This window comes from Grus americana, chromosome 22 (genome assembly GCF_028858705.1).
Source record: "Grus americana isolate bGruAme1 chromosome 22, bGruAme1.mat, whole genome shotgun sequence".
Classification (NCBI taxonomy): domain Eukaryota; kingdom Metazoa; phylum Chordata; class Aves; order Gruiformes; family Gruidae; genus Grus; species Grus americana.
Window position 1 is genome coordinate 495,688 of NC_072873.1, and position 15,311 is coordinate 510,998.

The 15,311-nt window shown below is 44.3% G+C and overlaps 1 protein-coding gene across 15 annotated transcripts in view; it reads left to right on the forward strand.

Annotated features, from left to right (window-relative positions):
* Positions 1-15,311, forward strand: part of TANC2 (tetratricopeptide repeat, ankyrin repeat and coiled-coil containing 2) — a 250,259-nt gene that overhangs the window by 187,679 nt on the left and 47,269 nt on the right. For all 15 annotated transcript variants that reach the window (XM_054801162.1, XM_054801168.1, XM_054801160.1 and 12 more), the window contains 3 exons: positions 7,749-7,980; positions 10,756-10,922; positions 12,937-13,544. In XM_054801162.1, the coding sequence (XP_054657137.1) occupies positions 7,749-7,980; positions 10,756-10,922; positions 12,937-13,544 (1,007 nt within the window). The remainder of the gene's footprint in view (positions 1-7,748; positions 7,981-10,755; positions 10,923-12,936; positions 13,545-15,311) is intronic.

A 15,311-nucleotide genomic window follows, 5' to 3' on the forward strand; every position in this document is an offset into this window, starting at 1 on the left:
CAGAAGTTGTGTGTTTATGATGACAGAAATGAAAGGTGAACAGTTGCTTTTCCTCCTCTGGATTATTCAGGGTTGTACTTTTCTGTCTGTTTTTCATGCAGTAAGTTCTTGGGGGCAAGGGTTGCTCTTAGCTCTTGTTGTCAGAGATGAACAAATCATTAATTTTAGAAATAAGTAACCGAAGACTGCCTAGCAGGAGCTCCACTCAGTCTTGCCATGCTGGAAAAGAGCACTATTTTGTGGTATTATTGGAGTGCAGTTTAAAGTCATCCATGATTTCTAGTTCAGTGTTCATCAGCAAACTAATGGAGAAGAAAAATGCTTAGAAATGAGGCAATTTAGAAAACCAGTATCAGGTGTGGGTTTTGTCCTGCTAAACCTGTGGCAGGAAACAAGCTGTTTCCAACTGGTTTAGAAGTTACCTAAGTTATCCTCACCGGTGGGGCCTGGGAGGAGAAAAACTTCAAAAACACAGGGCAAAATTCCCTTCCTCCCAGACTCTGGTGGGCAACCGATGAGATTTCTCTGGTCTCAGTCCCTCTCTTTGGTCGGAAATGGAGTCTTGCGCCATATGAGTACCAATCGTGGTAGGAAGGGTTGGATACTTTTCAGAGTTTGCAGTAGTTTCTCCTGAAAGAATGAGAAAAACCAAGGAGCTTAAAATTGTGATTGCTTGGTTCATTTTGTCACTTCTCTTCCCAACAGCCCATCTCACTCAGATTTTGGAAGTGGAAGCAGGGTGATTCTGTCTTGAGAGATTAGTGGAGAAAATATTGGAAGTACAATAATGTCTTTGTATAACTTACCTGGAGCATCACCCTAGCCTGCTCTGACTGTCCTGCTCCAGCTCCTAGCGATCATTTTGTATGTGTCGTGGGAGAGTATTTTTAAAAGGGAAAGTTCAAAGTCTCGCTGCTGCACCAGGGTGGGCCAAGGTTGTGGTTGGCATTGTGTTGAGGGCTGTTATTTAGACGGGGATAAAGAAGCGTGCCAGGAAACTTGAGGCATCGAGAGGTGAGTGCCTTGCCTTCCATTTCCTTGCAAGGAAAATATTAAGTATATGGCAACATTAATAGCTTCTTAGCAGAGATTTCTGTGAATCGATTTCCCAATTTTAAAGGGTAATGTTAATCTTCTTGGCGGGAACAGAGCTGGCACAATCCCCTTTTTTCCCTTTCGCTCACAGGCTTCTCCTGCCTCTGAGGAGGAGCTGGGGCAGTGGCTGCTGATGGACTTCCCACCGGTCGTGGTGAGAGCGTGGGGACGTGTGTCAGACCCCAGCTCTCAGCAGCGGCTTCGGAGTGGTCCTTGCTGGGGAGGTTCCTCTGCAGCTTTTCCTCCATCCTCTGTCTCGGAAGGGGTTTGTACCGTAGCAGGGAGTAGAGAGACTTGCAGGGAAGGGGGACAGGAGTGGTTGTCTTGCCAGATCTGGCAAACTCTCAAAAGTCATGAATAAAACTACTCACATTGCAACAACCCTCTTGACACTTGCAAATAAAACATAAGCATTTCTGGCAAAACTGCTTGGTTAGTCTTTTGTTTTAATATATATGCGTGTATTATGGAAATAAGTTTGCAGGATTGCTGAATGTATTTCAAGTCTGCCCTCCGACAATGAGCAGACTGCCAGTTTTTCTGCAATGCCAACGAGTCAAGTTAGACTTGGCTCCTTCGCTGCGATAGAGGCGTACCAGCTTTCCTGGTGAGCTAGCCACGTATAGCTGAATACGTAGCTTCATGTAACTGTTACACCCATCCACTGCTGTTTAGTGCTTGTAAACATATTGCCTGATATCACGGAATGACTGTAAGGTGAAACTGGGAGAAAAAAGTTGTGAATATGAACAGTATGGTTTTTAAACCTGAGATCCCATAAAAAGGCAGCACTCCACACCTCTCCCATGTTGCACCTTGCTTTTTCTGCCTTTTTACTGTTTAATCTTTTATCCGTTAAAATACTTCTCCACTTCCTCTGGCCAGGGGAGGTGAGTGACCATCGCCAAGTCACCACATCCTTGCAGTGCCGCCTGTCTCCAAATGATGCTGGGCGATGTATAACTTGGGCTGATGCATCTCAGGTGGAGCATGACCTTAGAATCATAGAATCATTTAAGTTGGAAGAGACCCTTAAGATCATCGAGTCCAACCTAAGACTGCCAAGTCCACCACTAAACCATGTCCCTAAGTGCCACATCTACACGTCTTTTAAATACCCCCAGGGATGGTGACTCAGCTTTGCCTGTCCGGAGCTGGTCCTGCACCTCAGAGAAGTGAAATGAGAGGCTTTCCCACCGATCCTAGCCTGTATTGAAAAATACTGACCCACAAATACACGTCCTAGGTGACCTTTGCCTTTCAGCAAGGAGCACTGGCACTGTTCAGAGGTACGATAACACACGGTGAGATCAGTTCAGCTCAAAGGAAGAAGCCCAAACTGTCCCCCCTCTAGTTAGGGTCACCTTCCCCATTTTCCCTGAAGGTTTTATCCTTTACTCGTAGAGAATTTTTAATGGATTGGCTACGCACTTTTAAATAACCCATTGAACAGCTGTATTCTTTGGATTTCTGGATGCTGTGTGGTTGCTTGTGGTAGCAGCACTTAAACAAATGGACCTGAAAGCCAGCTCTGCTGCACTAATGGGTCGTACCCTACGTAGAGCAGCTGGTGGAGGAGCTGCATGTCCGTTGCATTAGCACACTCAGCTGATGCTGAGCGCAGCTGGTGGCTTCAGAAGCTCTTCTCCCCATCCTCCAGGCCATAAGCCAAAGTGTCATTATTGTTGCTGCAGGCGCATAGAAAACAAAGGGAGTACTCCTACCTTATGTAGAGGTGGAGGGATTCATTACTTCTGAGCCTTGATGCCCTGTGACACTAATGAGTTTCAGAGGGCATTTACTGGCATACTCAGCTATGTAAAAGTAAGGAACGTTCCCAATAAACTGGGTCACCACATACATGCACAGTCATGTGCAATGGATAAAATACAGCAGTGCTGATTTCCATTCACATTATTGCAACCAGCATTACGCTTGGCAGATGGCATTTTGGCGGGTAAGAGCATTACGCCGAATTTATTTGAAGCTATTTTGTATGGGTCAAAAAAAGGTAACTCTTATTAGGTGCAGAAATACAGTTAAAATACAGCTTTGAAGCCCGTTAAGAGCACTGGAGGAGCTCGGGTGTTGCTGTGAGCTCCAGGGTCTGTGAGGTTGGTCCTTCCGGGAGTGTTTGGCAGGATGGGCTCCTTGCACGACACACTTACAGAAGGAAGCCGAGGCAAATCACACCAGAGGCGTGATGTCAAAGGAATGCTTCTTAAATGGAGGATATTCTTTTTCACAAATAGTGCCAGAGAACTGCTTAAAATTGGCCTGTGCTATTAAGTAAAAATAGCTTATTTCCCTTGAGCCATCTTCAGCCCCTCTTTCTCCTTTGATGTTCATGCTGTCCTTCCAGCCTTTCTCATCTTGCTGTTATCTCCTGCCTCTCCTGACGTGTCATTTTCTCCCCCTTCTCTCTCTTTCCTTTACCCCCCTTCACAGTTCAGTCTCTTCTGTCCCTCTGTAATTTAGAGGTGATAGGCAGTCTCTTTTGTGCATCTTTTTTTTCAGCTCTCTGTGCCCTCTCCAGCCTCTTCCTCCTGCTGCGTTCATGCAGCTTGCCTCCTCCTCTTCCATGGGCGTTTTCCATTATCCTTGGAATAGCTGTTTTGCCTTTAACACGCACATGTCTTCCTTTTTTTTTCCAGCAGCTGTTTTCCTAGGTCCTAACCCATATGAGGAAATCTCCCTTTTTTTCTGATTTCATGGAATTCTTCCATATCTGCGCAGCTGAGCCCAAGCCAGTTGAAATTGGTAGCTCAGCCTTGGAGGTTTGGAGCACAGTTTGCATGGCTGTGATTTAGAAAAGCATTTTGGTGTGGGGAGGAGAGCTGCGGGAAGGATGGGACCCTGCTGCTGGGTCCTGCATCCAAGAAAGGGGTGGGTGAAGGGGTGAACCCGACTGGAAGGACGGCAGAAAGGGTGGTAGGGATGGTGAAGGTTACGTGAGGCTGGATGAAGGGAGAAATGGAAGTGTTTGTGGCAGAAAGGAGAGGGTAGGATGGCTGGTGTTGGAAAGGTTGGGAGAAGACACTCCTGAAAACCTACTGGATTTAACACCTGAAGAGAATATGAATAATGTCTTTCAGAATTCTGCTTTAGCAATTAAGAAGATGAAGTTTGTGTCATTTCTGGGTAAATGAGAGTTTTGGTGCTCCTTGACCCCACTTCAGGAGAGAACAAGGTCGTGTTGGACATTGGCCATGATCTGTTAGAGGCAGTTCTCTGCCTTCGCCACGTCTGGTGTTTCTCAAGCCTTATAACACATGATTAATGTTTAAAAAAATTGACTACCAAAAAAGTTCAGTGTGGAGTCACTCATCTTGTCTAAACTGTGTTCTCAGACCTTACAACAATGACATAAACAGATAGTTTGAGCATTTCTTTTGATCTAGATGTTACCTTACCCATCCTTCATTGTAATCCACTTCTCTTACATTAGGGTTGCATATAGCCATTGTATATTTAATGTTTGAGATCCTGTGATTTAAATTTAATCAAACTTTAGAGCAAGGAGCTTCTCAGCTTCCAATTTTGTAAACCGTTTTACAAACCCGAGAGCTGAAATAAAAGTTTAAAAGTTTTGGAAGTCCAATTTAGTGTTTATAGTGTTTTGTGCTATGTGTTGACAAAGTTCAAATTGAAACTATGATTAGAAAAATTATGCCTTAAATTGCATCAGACAAAAATAAATCTTTACTGGGGACAACACCCAGGCATGCCCATTCCTTTGGAAGAGCACGCTGTTCCCTAGTGTTTTCATTCATTGTAACAGTTTCTAAGTAAAATTAACTGTTTAATTCAAAGATTTTGTTTGTGATGAGAGCTGGTTGGAACTTTTTCGAGCAGTTTTTTTAAAGCAAAGTAGTTTGATTTATCAAAAACGAAGGTTTTATTGAGAGCATACCTTTTTCAATGAAAAGTTTATTTCCAGGCTATACAAGTTTGTTGGGGTTTTGTGTTCGGTTTTTTTTTTCCCCTTGGGTGTACTTCTTGGCTTGTCCAGTTGAGCAAAAGGAGGAGAGACTAACAACACCCCAGAATTACAACTAGCATATGCAATGGTCATTTCAGATGCAAAGCAAGGTCTGGACATCGTTTCCCATATCTTAGAAGAGAATCCTAAGCAGTGGAGATGGTAATCCATCCCTCTTGCTGGATCCTTGAGCAATTAATAAAGTATATAAAGTGAAATAATTGGAAGAGATCTTCCCCAGAGCATTAGTGGCTGGGTATTAAAGATGTTCACCTAGTACGGGGCAGAAAGAACAGGGTTTGAACCTGTTTGGGGATGAGCCCCATCCACACCAGCCCGTTGGTTGTCCTGGTGTCTCCTTCGTTCACTTTTCACATTAACCCTGGTCTCATTCCCAAGGGTGGAACAGGGAAATGTTTTGAAACCTTGAAAAGTTTTACAGGATGAGAAAACTGTTTCCCACCCAACTCTGGTTGTGTAAGTGAGGAGCCTGATTTCTAGCACCAGGCTCAGCTTGCAGCGCTGGCTTTTGGCAGTCTCTCTTTGATTTGAAGACAGAGAAAATGTCACAGAGAATAAATAACATCAAGATAAAAAATTGGTGCAGTTGCATTTCTGAGAACATCATAATGCCTTTTCCTTTGGTTGCCTTTCCAAAAATCTTCATTGCTTACTGTATTAGCTTCAGATCCACCTATGAAACAATGCATTTATCCTTCTCTTTAAGGCTTAGTCAATACACCATTAAAGCCAGCACAAGGATCAATTATGTACGTGAAGGGGCTTAAATTAATTGAGTTGTAACTGTACGTGTGTCCCAATACCTAGCAGTGACCATTCCTTTCACGGGTACTAGGTGTGTCCCCTTTTCCATGACATGGCTCTTTAGATTCCTGGAAGAAGTTAATTGACCTCTCGTAAAAGCGAGACTTTATTTTTGTGTCTACACACCTATTGTGTAGGAAATAAGAGCTCTGCATAGAGCAATTTGGTTTCTGTTACTGGGAACCTGATATCAAGGGACAGCCGCTTAAGAACTTTATTCAGTGGAATCCACAAGTTATAATCCCCAAATAAATAGGATTGTTGAAAAGAAATCACTACCTTTATTATTACTTTACCCAGTGCTATTCTCGAAGGGAATACATTATATTTTAACTGGCTCGTAGGAAAAATTCTGTTAGGAATTTGGAGGTATCCATTAAAGCTTAAGCACGTGTATTAGGGCTTGATGCTTGAAATAACAGCCTATCTTTATCATCACTGTATGCATCACACCTCATTTTGACTGTGAAAGGAAATTATTGCATTATACGCCATCGGTAATTTCATATATTTCTGTTTAAAATGAAAAGCCAGCACTAAGCCAGCAATGTGTGAGGACCCCACAGCCAGATGTTTTCATTTCTCGGTACCATCCTTCGCAGTCCCTGGATCAGCCACCCCCGTCCGCCTCGGAGACTGCTGCGAACCGAGGGCTGGTCATTGCGGGTGGAAAGCCCGAAAGCCTTAGTCACGGCCAACAGCCACATTTCATCCGAGCTCCCACGGCCTCCAGAGAAGCCACAGCAATCCTGTGTGCGCAGTGTCCTCAGTTATATTGTCCTTTCCCAGTTCAGAAATGTGGTTCGTTTTGCAGTGTTTATATACTGTGCTGCAGTGCTCCAGGGCAGTGCTGGGTTTGGTACAAAACTGATCCCACCTGCCTTGCCGGGATATTTTTGGGTACTATCAGTGACATTTGAAAAGACAACCCAGTGCATGGGAGCTGGAGAAAAGGTTTTTGACCTGGCAGGGGCTCACAGCAAATGGCTGGGTGGTGTCGGGAGGAGCAAGGGAGCCGTGGAGCCGTGCAGGCGCAGCACGCCCAGTGCTGTACGAGTGTTTTGTGCGCCGCCTTCTATATTGCAAAAGAAAACAGGAAAGTTGGCAGGTTGGACTGGGAAGATATCACTGGTTTTCAGCTTGTTTTAATAACTGAGCAGAATTTAATGGGTTCTAGCAGAGTTTGAAGAGCTGGAAAAGTCAGGTGACCTGGGAAAAGAGGAGGGTTTCCTCTTTCTTTCTGTCTTTCTTTCTTTCTTTCTTTCTTTCTTTCTTTCTTATTGAATCGATTTTCTGAATGAAGAGCAGGATTGCAGTGGATGAGTAATGTACAGTAAGCCTGACATCCTCCCCCCCGTTCACGGGAATCCGTTGTTCGCAGATGCTACCTTGCCGTAAGGTACTCGGCTAGTGCTCTCTGCCTGCTTCTACAGAGCCTGACATTTGAAAACAGCAAATAAAAAATAAGTTCAAGAAGACAATCACAAGTTATTACTGATGCCAAGTCCTTAAACGGAGCTCGGAGCGCAATCCGATCGCTCCCTGCTCAGCACGGTGCTTCAGACGTGTCAGTTAGTGTCAGTGTCCATCTCTGTGAGCAGCTACAGCTTAATTTCATTTATTCCTCAAGTGGCAGGTCCAGTCATTTTTCAGGATCAGTGCCTGTTTTTACCAACTGATTCGTCTGGATTCTTGTCATGGGCAGTTAACACTTGGTACTCTTAAAGACTTCGCCTGCCAGAGTACATCAAACTCACCAAACAAAAAATGCTGCTTTTAACAACTCGCCCGACTCACATCTGATGAAGATGCATTTTTTTTTTGTTGTTCTTTTTCTCTTTGCTAGGTTGTCGCTTATCACTACTGCCAGGCTGACAATGCCTACACCTGCCTGGTGCCGGAGTTTGTGCACAACGTGGCCGCCCTGCTCTGCCGCTCGCCGCAGTTCGTCGCCTACAGGGAGCAGCTCCTGCGCGAGCCCCACCTGCAGAGCATGCTCAGCCTCAGGTCCTGCGTGCAAGACCCCATGGCCTCCTTCCGCCGGGGAGTCCTGGAGCCCTTGGAAAATCTGCACAAAGGTATTGTAATGACGCTCCCCACGCATTCCCTGAGCTCCCGCACAGATTTTTTTAGATTATTATTATTTTTAAAATGCTGCTTAGTTGCATCTGGGCTTTTAAAAGAAGCAAGAGGTTAATCCTTCTGCATGACATCTCGAGCTGCAGGAAGACGTGGGATCTGGAGGAGCTGAGGATGTGCCAGCGTGCTTGTTTGGAAGCAAGGGGTTAGCCACCCCTCTCCTCCTGATGTGCGGTTCAGGGCTTGAGATGAACCGCTAATGACAGCGTGCATTTGGCTTTGTCTTTTCTTGCTTTCTTCCACATCCTGAACCTGGCCTCGCAGTTCGGAAGGTGAAAGCAAGAAACAGTTTCCATGCACAGCTCTGCTTATGGCAACGTGTTCTGATTTATTTGTTTAGGAGGTGAATGTTTTTCCCTTTCCCTGCCATTATTTAGTGGGCTTTTGAGAATTTGAAGCTTTCACCAAAAGAGCTGATGCCATAAAAGTCTATAGGTGCCCTGCGTAAAGCTTTTAGGAGAACTGGTAACAAGCCTTATCCTGATTACGGGCTTGCAGCATTGGTTTTATCTCCTTCTCTTTCTTTCCTCTGCAAGATACAACTAATTAGTTGTGACAATCGCTAAATTTAAGATCTTTGCTTGTTGCCATGAAAACTGTCAGAACATTGCAGAGTTCAGGACCGTTGTCCTGCAAAACGATGTTTATTGAAATGGCGTGCTGCAAGTTGGCTGCAAAAATAGTTCAGATAATTTTCTGTTACCACCCTACATATGACAGTGTAGGAGCCAACGTGAAATAGATGCAGCTTCTACCAGATTCAAAACCCTGTTGATCAAATCAGTTCTTCAAAACACAGTGTCCAGGTTCTGAGCAGCAGCATCTGGGTCCGACACGCGTGGTTCCACCAGGCACAGAGAACACGTAGCCCCAGCACAGCTCGACAGCAGTTGATTTTCCTGGCATGGAGAAATGTCACCGTAGGAGTAGCATGGCTACTCTCTCCTCCCAACACTCTTGGCAAAAAAAAAAAAAAAAAAAAGGCATTTAGGAACTGCTGCTCTAAAGGAAAATAATTTGTAGTTATTACAGTAACTCCTTGGGAGGTATTCCAGCTATTGAATTCAGAGCATTTTGGAGGATGCTTATTTTTCTTGCCAAGCAGATTGACCCCCATCTGGTCCTAAGTTCTGGGGGGTGGAAAAATTTTATATAAAAGCTTTTTTTTTTTTTCTCCCCCTTTCCTCTTGGGCTCTGCACTCAACACAGCTCCAGTGGAGCCGACAATCAGGACTCCCATCTTTCTTTCAACCTTGCTGATCGAGAGTGCTGGAAAGCTAATTTGCACCGAGTGTTTTGTAACAAAATGAACAGTGTCTGGAAATTGGTTTTAAAATATATAACATTTAAGACTCTGTAAATATATCAGCAGGTCTTTTACAAGGTGCTGTTGAAGCTTTAATGCTACTGGGACAAAATTATTGCGCAGCCGTTAATGGTGAATGTCACTGAGAAAGTTAGATTCATGTTTCTTAATTTTTTTTTTTTTTTTAATTTCAAGGAATCTAAATAATATATAGGAGAACAAAGTTCTGATTCTTCCCCCACTCCCTGCTTTCTCCTCTCTCCCTCAGGCTTTATGAGAAACATGAGATGTGGGTATAAAACTCAGGCACTATATTCACTCCAAGATTTCAGAGCGCCATAAAGTGTATTTTCTAGTGTACCCAGTAATCCTACTGAGAAGTTAAATGAAAAAGGATCTCTGGTAATTTTAGTGCAGAATATGTGGGGTGTCGTATGGATGTTAACGGTACGTTAGGAGATAAACGCAACTTGGAAACGTAAGGCAAGGACGAGATGGGATTTCGGTGCTCAGCAGTACCAAACACGAGGTGTTTATGAATTCCTCTTCTCCCTGGAACACCACAGAGACTCGTGTCATCGATGAACATTTTGTGCTGGGTTCTTATAGAAAATTTCCTGTTGCAATTTAAAGTCAAAGGGAAAAGCTAACCTGCTATTGGGAATACCAAGCTTTTTGATAGCAGGATTTATCTGTAGTACTTTACACAGGAGAGCAAACTTTATACAGATCAGAATCTGTAGTACACCTTAATAGCATATGCCAGCAATAAATTCTTGTTTCCCACCCAGTTTTGAGTTTATTAGGCGAGATTACCTTTGAGAAGATACCACTCTCAGCGTCTGATGCAGAAACACTGACTTCATTGTCTACATCAGTTTGGTTACTGTATTCACCAGCAGCAAAAATACCCTGTTTAAAAAGTCCATGATTTGCTTTTTGTGGGATCTAGAGGTGTTGGGGAGGTGAATTTCTTGGTGAACGTTTATTTAGTGGTTGCTAAAATTAAGACAGGCTGACATCAGGGTGAGACTTTAATACCAAAACTATAGAGAACCGCTAATAATGTGTTTATTAACACCTATCAGAAAGATACTGATTCATATCAAACAACATCGGACTTTGAGGAAAAGGTAAATTTTAAAAAGAGGACTAGCTATTTTATCTGTGGGATATCACAGTTGTCTATGTTGTAACTAGAATACATATTTTATACGAATTTAAATTGTGTATGTGTGGGACTATCTAATGTGCAATTATTGTATCGTGAGAAAGGTGCTGCTGCTGTGTCTTACTGCTTCTTTAGCAATATCTGATGGTGCTTTAAAATGCTGTAGTAACTCAGCTGTACATCACAGTCACGTCTAACCTTTCAAATAAATGCTTTTTCTTTTTCTCCTTCTTTCAGAGAGGAAGATCCCTGATGAAGATTTCATCATATTAATTGATGGTTTAAACGAGGCTGAATTTCACAAACCAGATTATGGAGACACCATAGTATCGTTCCTGAGCAAAATGATTGGAAAATTCCCTTCCTGGCTGAAGCTGGTAGTGACAGTCCGGACAAGTCTACAGGTATGCTGAGACCAAGAATTGTGATAAACTATGTCGTTGTCACGATGGGCTTTGATGAAGAAGATCTTAGTGGATATCTGGATTTGCTCAAGACCCTTTGTTTCAGGTTATCCTTTGGGCTCTTCTGTACTTGGATTTACGTTCATGTCCCCAAACTCACTCTACGGCGTTGCAAGGATCTGATCCAGCATCGCTTACTCATGTTAATAAATGTTCATCAGGAAATAGTTTAGTTCACGTGAGACAGCTCACGTGCCAACGGGCTCCTTACCAAGCGTATCAGGAGGGTAGGGCCTGATGTCTGTCAGCCTGCGCTGCTCGAGAACGTCCGCTCCTCTGTGAGGAAGGGCGCACGAGTGCGTATCTTCATACCCCTTCTGCAGTTGCTTCAGTCTGGAGAAGTCAATGCCGGGCCAAGACATTATTCAGCTCAATGAAGAATATCTTGAGCAGGTGCTGAAGCTCTAAGCTGCGTGTTGTTTGGGTTATTCTCGAGTATTTCGATTTTAGTTTGCAGCTGTCCTTAGCTGCTCATCACCACTCTCTTGGCATAAGGATTAAGCTGACCTTAGTTTGTTGGCTCAGCTGCTCAGCTGAATGGAGCAAGCTGGGAAGCAAACACAGTGACCCAGTTAGGACAGGTCGGCTCTTTCAGCTGTTCCACAGTAGAGCCGGTTGATTTGCAGCATCACTTGTGGGAACATCCACACTGAGCGCTGGAGCCAGGAGCCCCGAGGAGACAGACGTCGGAGGGGTGGGACACGCGTTTGGGAGCCAGCTCAGAGCCGCTCTTCAGCAGGACCAGCTGCTCCAGGCAGAAGGGTGTGTCTGCAGTGCTACGTTTCTCATTTTTTTCATTATTAGCCATTTTTTTATTAGCACAGGGCTGCACAGTTCATTTTTATGGAGCTCCATTAAGCGGTTTTACTGAGATTTGCTAATATTTACTGCGATCCACAGGTTGATTTACTGTGGTCCTCCTGGCAGGGAGCTGAGTGCTGGCTCCAGCTCCATCAAGGCAGCCAGCTGCCGCACGCTGCCTTTGTGGCTGGGAACGGCAGCTGCTCCCCAGGACACCAGGAGAGCACAGGCTATCTGCTGCTTTGTGCTGCAGTTCTTTTTTTTGCTCAGTAATGGAGTAGATTAAACATCATTTGGAAGAAATGTTTTTGTAATTGTAGGTAAATTGCATCTCTATGACTTGAATTCCTCATTTAATTATGGTTTTTGCAGCCCTACGGTCTTTACTGCAAGCTTTAGTTTTGCACTGTGCTCACCCTCTTTAATTTTTTTTTTTTTTCTGGAGAGTTCATGGCTTGTCCTGAATCTGCCTTGTCCAGCTCCATTACGTCATTTCTCCCCTCTTTGCAGTGACTGAGAGCCCACAGCACAAGAATTCGTTTGGAAAGGCCTTTGATGATCTTTGGATTATGTTGCATAAGCATCATCAATGAGCTCAGCAGATGAGAGAATCCCTAGCCCCACTGTCCTGCAGCAGAGACGTATTTATTTTGCCCTGGAAAACATTTGCTATTATCTGTCCTGATGTTTCCATGCGTTTCCCTGTTGATAGCAGCTGTGTGATGCAGGAGCACGCTCCTGGGAAGGTACTTAGCTTGGCTTCAGCAAAATTTCTTCTGGCCTCAGATCTGTCATCTGGTTCTCCGTCCCTCTGACGTGACAGCAGAAGGGGCGTTGTGTGGATGCGTGGTTGGGATGGGGTAGGAATAACAAGGGCACTGCTCTGTGTGAATTTTCCAGCCCTTTCCTTGGATGCGGTATTAGGAACAGTGTCCTTCATCTTTATTTCAGTCATGTTTCACAAGCAACCTACTTGATTATAGATGAGATTGTGAGGTCCTGAGGGCACAAACTGCCATCTTGTGTGCTCACCCTGATGGAAGAGGTCTTAAAGGAGTCTCAAAGGTGCTATTGTAATATGAATTAAGTTTACTTAATGAATAATAAACACTGCCAGCATGAGTATCCTTTTTTTTTCTTTCTTTCTTTGTAGGAAATAATTAAGCTGTTGCCCTTCCACCGAATATTTTTGGATAGACTGGAAGAGAATGAAGCCATAGACCAGGACCTGCAGGCATACATCCTTCATCGGATACACAGCAGCTCGGAGATCCAGAACAACATCTCGCTTAACGGCAAAATGGACAACACTACGTTTGGCAAACTCAGTTCTCACCTGAAGACCTTAAGCCAAGGGTCCTATCTGTACCTAAAACTCACTTTTGATCTCATAGAGAAAGGATACCTAGTACTGAAAAGCTCCAGCTACAAAGTAGTCCCAGTGTCTCTGTCAGAAGTTTACCTGTTGCAGTGCAATATGAAGTTCCCAACGCAGTCTTCCTTTGATCGCGTTATGCCTCTCTTGAATGTGGCAGTGGCATCTCTGCATCCATTAACAGATGAACATATTTTTCAGGCCATTAATGCAGGTAACATTGAGGGCACTTTGGAGTGGGATGACTTTCAGCAGAGGATGGAGAACCTTTCTATGTTTCTTATCAAACGTAGAGATATGACGCGAATGTTTGTTCATCCCTCTTTCCGAGAATGGCTTATTTGGAGAGAAGAAGGTGAAAAGACCAAGTTTCTCTGTGATCCTAGGTAAGCAAATGCTCTGAGAAATCAGAGTTTAGAAATGTGTTCGTCTGATACTGTTACCTGAATCATTTCATTTTACCCAGTTGCACACGGATGCGTCTTACCTGCCTTTGGTCTGTCTACGCTGTAGATCTCTACCTCTGTACCAGTCACCTTAGCTCTTTGGGTTGTTCATGAAAAGGAAGCAGCAGTCCCTGGGCACACAACTAACTTGGAAAACCCAATAGTCGTCTTCAGAATGAGAGGAGCTGTTCCTCAGAAGGTCCCAGGTTGACTAGCTCCGTGCAGGCAGCACCAGGGATGTCTGCATCTCGGCAGATTACTCCTGCCAGCTCAGTCTGGAGAGGGGGAGTCATCCCCCTTTCTCCAAAGGTACCGAAACCACGTGAAGTAGAGGATAAGGAGGTGAAAGATGAACAGTGTGGATATGTCTTTTGCAGTTGGCTTCTTTCTGAAGTTGTGTTCCTCATAATCCTACTAAATGTCTTTTTGAAAACAAAATAAGGAAAAGAATCAGTCTGTAGCAATTTTGGACTGTAAATGCATCCATAATCTCCATCCTGATAACAGCTGAGTTCCTGGCTTAGCTCGCAGGGAACAGAATTTAATCATGGTTAGATTTATATTCTCTAAACCAAATGATCACTATTAATGACATTATCTTTGTTTCTACTGAAGAGTGGAAACAGACGCTTTGACTGTAATTCTAGTAGTTTATCCCCGTAAGCTTTGCTCCATTTGGCCTGCCCATTTCCTAAAATATGATTACAAAAATCAGGGAAACACTCGGATTCAGAGCCCTGTCAGTGCATCTCCCGGACCCTGTGGTCAGTCTGAAGAAAATGTGATGGTATCTGCTGGACCTGAATAGCCACCTGGCTGTTGAAAGCAGCTGTAGCTGTTAGCAGCGTCAGAGTAATTTACCACTTCAAATTTTGTGGTAAGCAGGCTGCAGTAGAAAAATACTATAAAGCTCCTCCCAACGGGCATCTTCTCCGTTTTAGGAGGTTCTGCACAATAGTCCTATGGAGCAAACCCTTTGTAAAGCATCTCACAGCAGCAGGTGTCTTTATATCAATCAATGTTAGTTATTTAATCTCCTTCCTCGGAGTCATTAAGTGCTTGTCACTGCGTAGTGCTTTTCCACCCTGTTTGCAATGCTGGTGCGGTGCTTACGCCTGTGGAGCTGAGAGCTTGCTCGCTCCCAGTCGCTCCCACTCAGTGCTACTGGTTTTGTCTGGTCCCTGTGGGTTTGGCTGGCCTGGCTGTAAGAGAGCTTGTGGGCAGCTGGGGAGGGGATGGCAGCCAGAATGCCTGGCAATTATCGCTAATCACACAGCACTTGCCATAACGAACCATAATGAGAGCAGCTCGGAAAAATCATTACTTTCCTTGGTTACCACGAAAATAAAATTAAGGTGCAGGATGCTTACCTGGTGGGTAAGACACCTGCGTGCGGTAGCGATGTCTGTGGCTGGGTGACGTGGGGGCTTTGGCCCTCTGGGTCCAGAAATACACAGCGATGGGTAAGGGTGTTCTCAGAATGCCAAATTCAAAATGAAACTCAAATGAGCTGCATTTTAGGTGGTTTTGCAGTGAAACCAGGTGTGCAACTGTGTGTGATTTTAGCACGAAGGCACAAATCAGCCCGTATTCGTTCGACAGGTCACCAGCAATGTGATCGATCTCTGCTCAGCGTTCGGGTTTGGTGCTGCCTTTCATGAACATCAGGAACGCGTCGCGCTGCCCTCAGGACGGTTCAGGAGACTT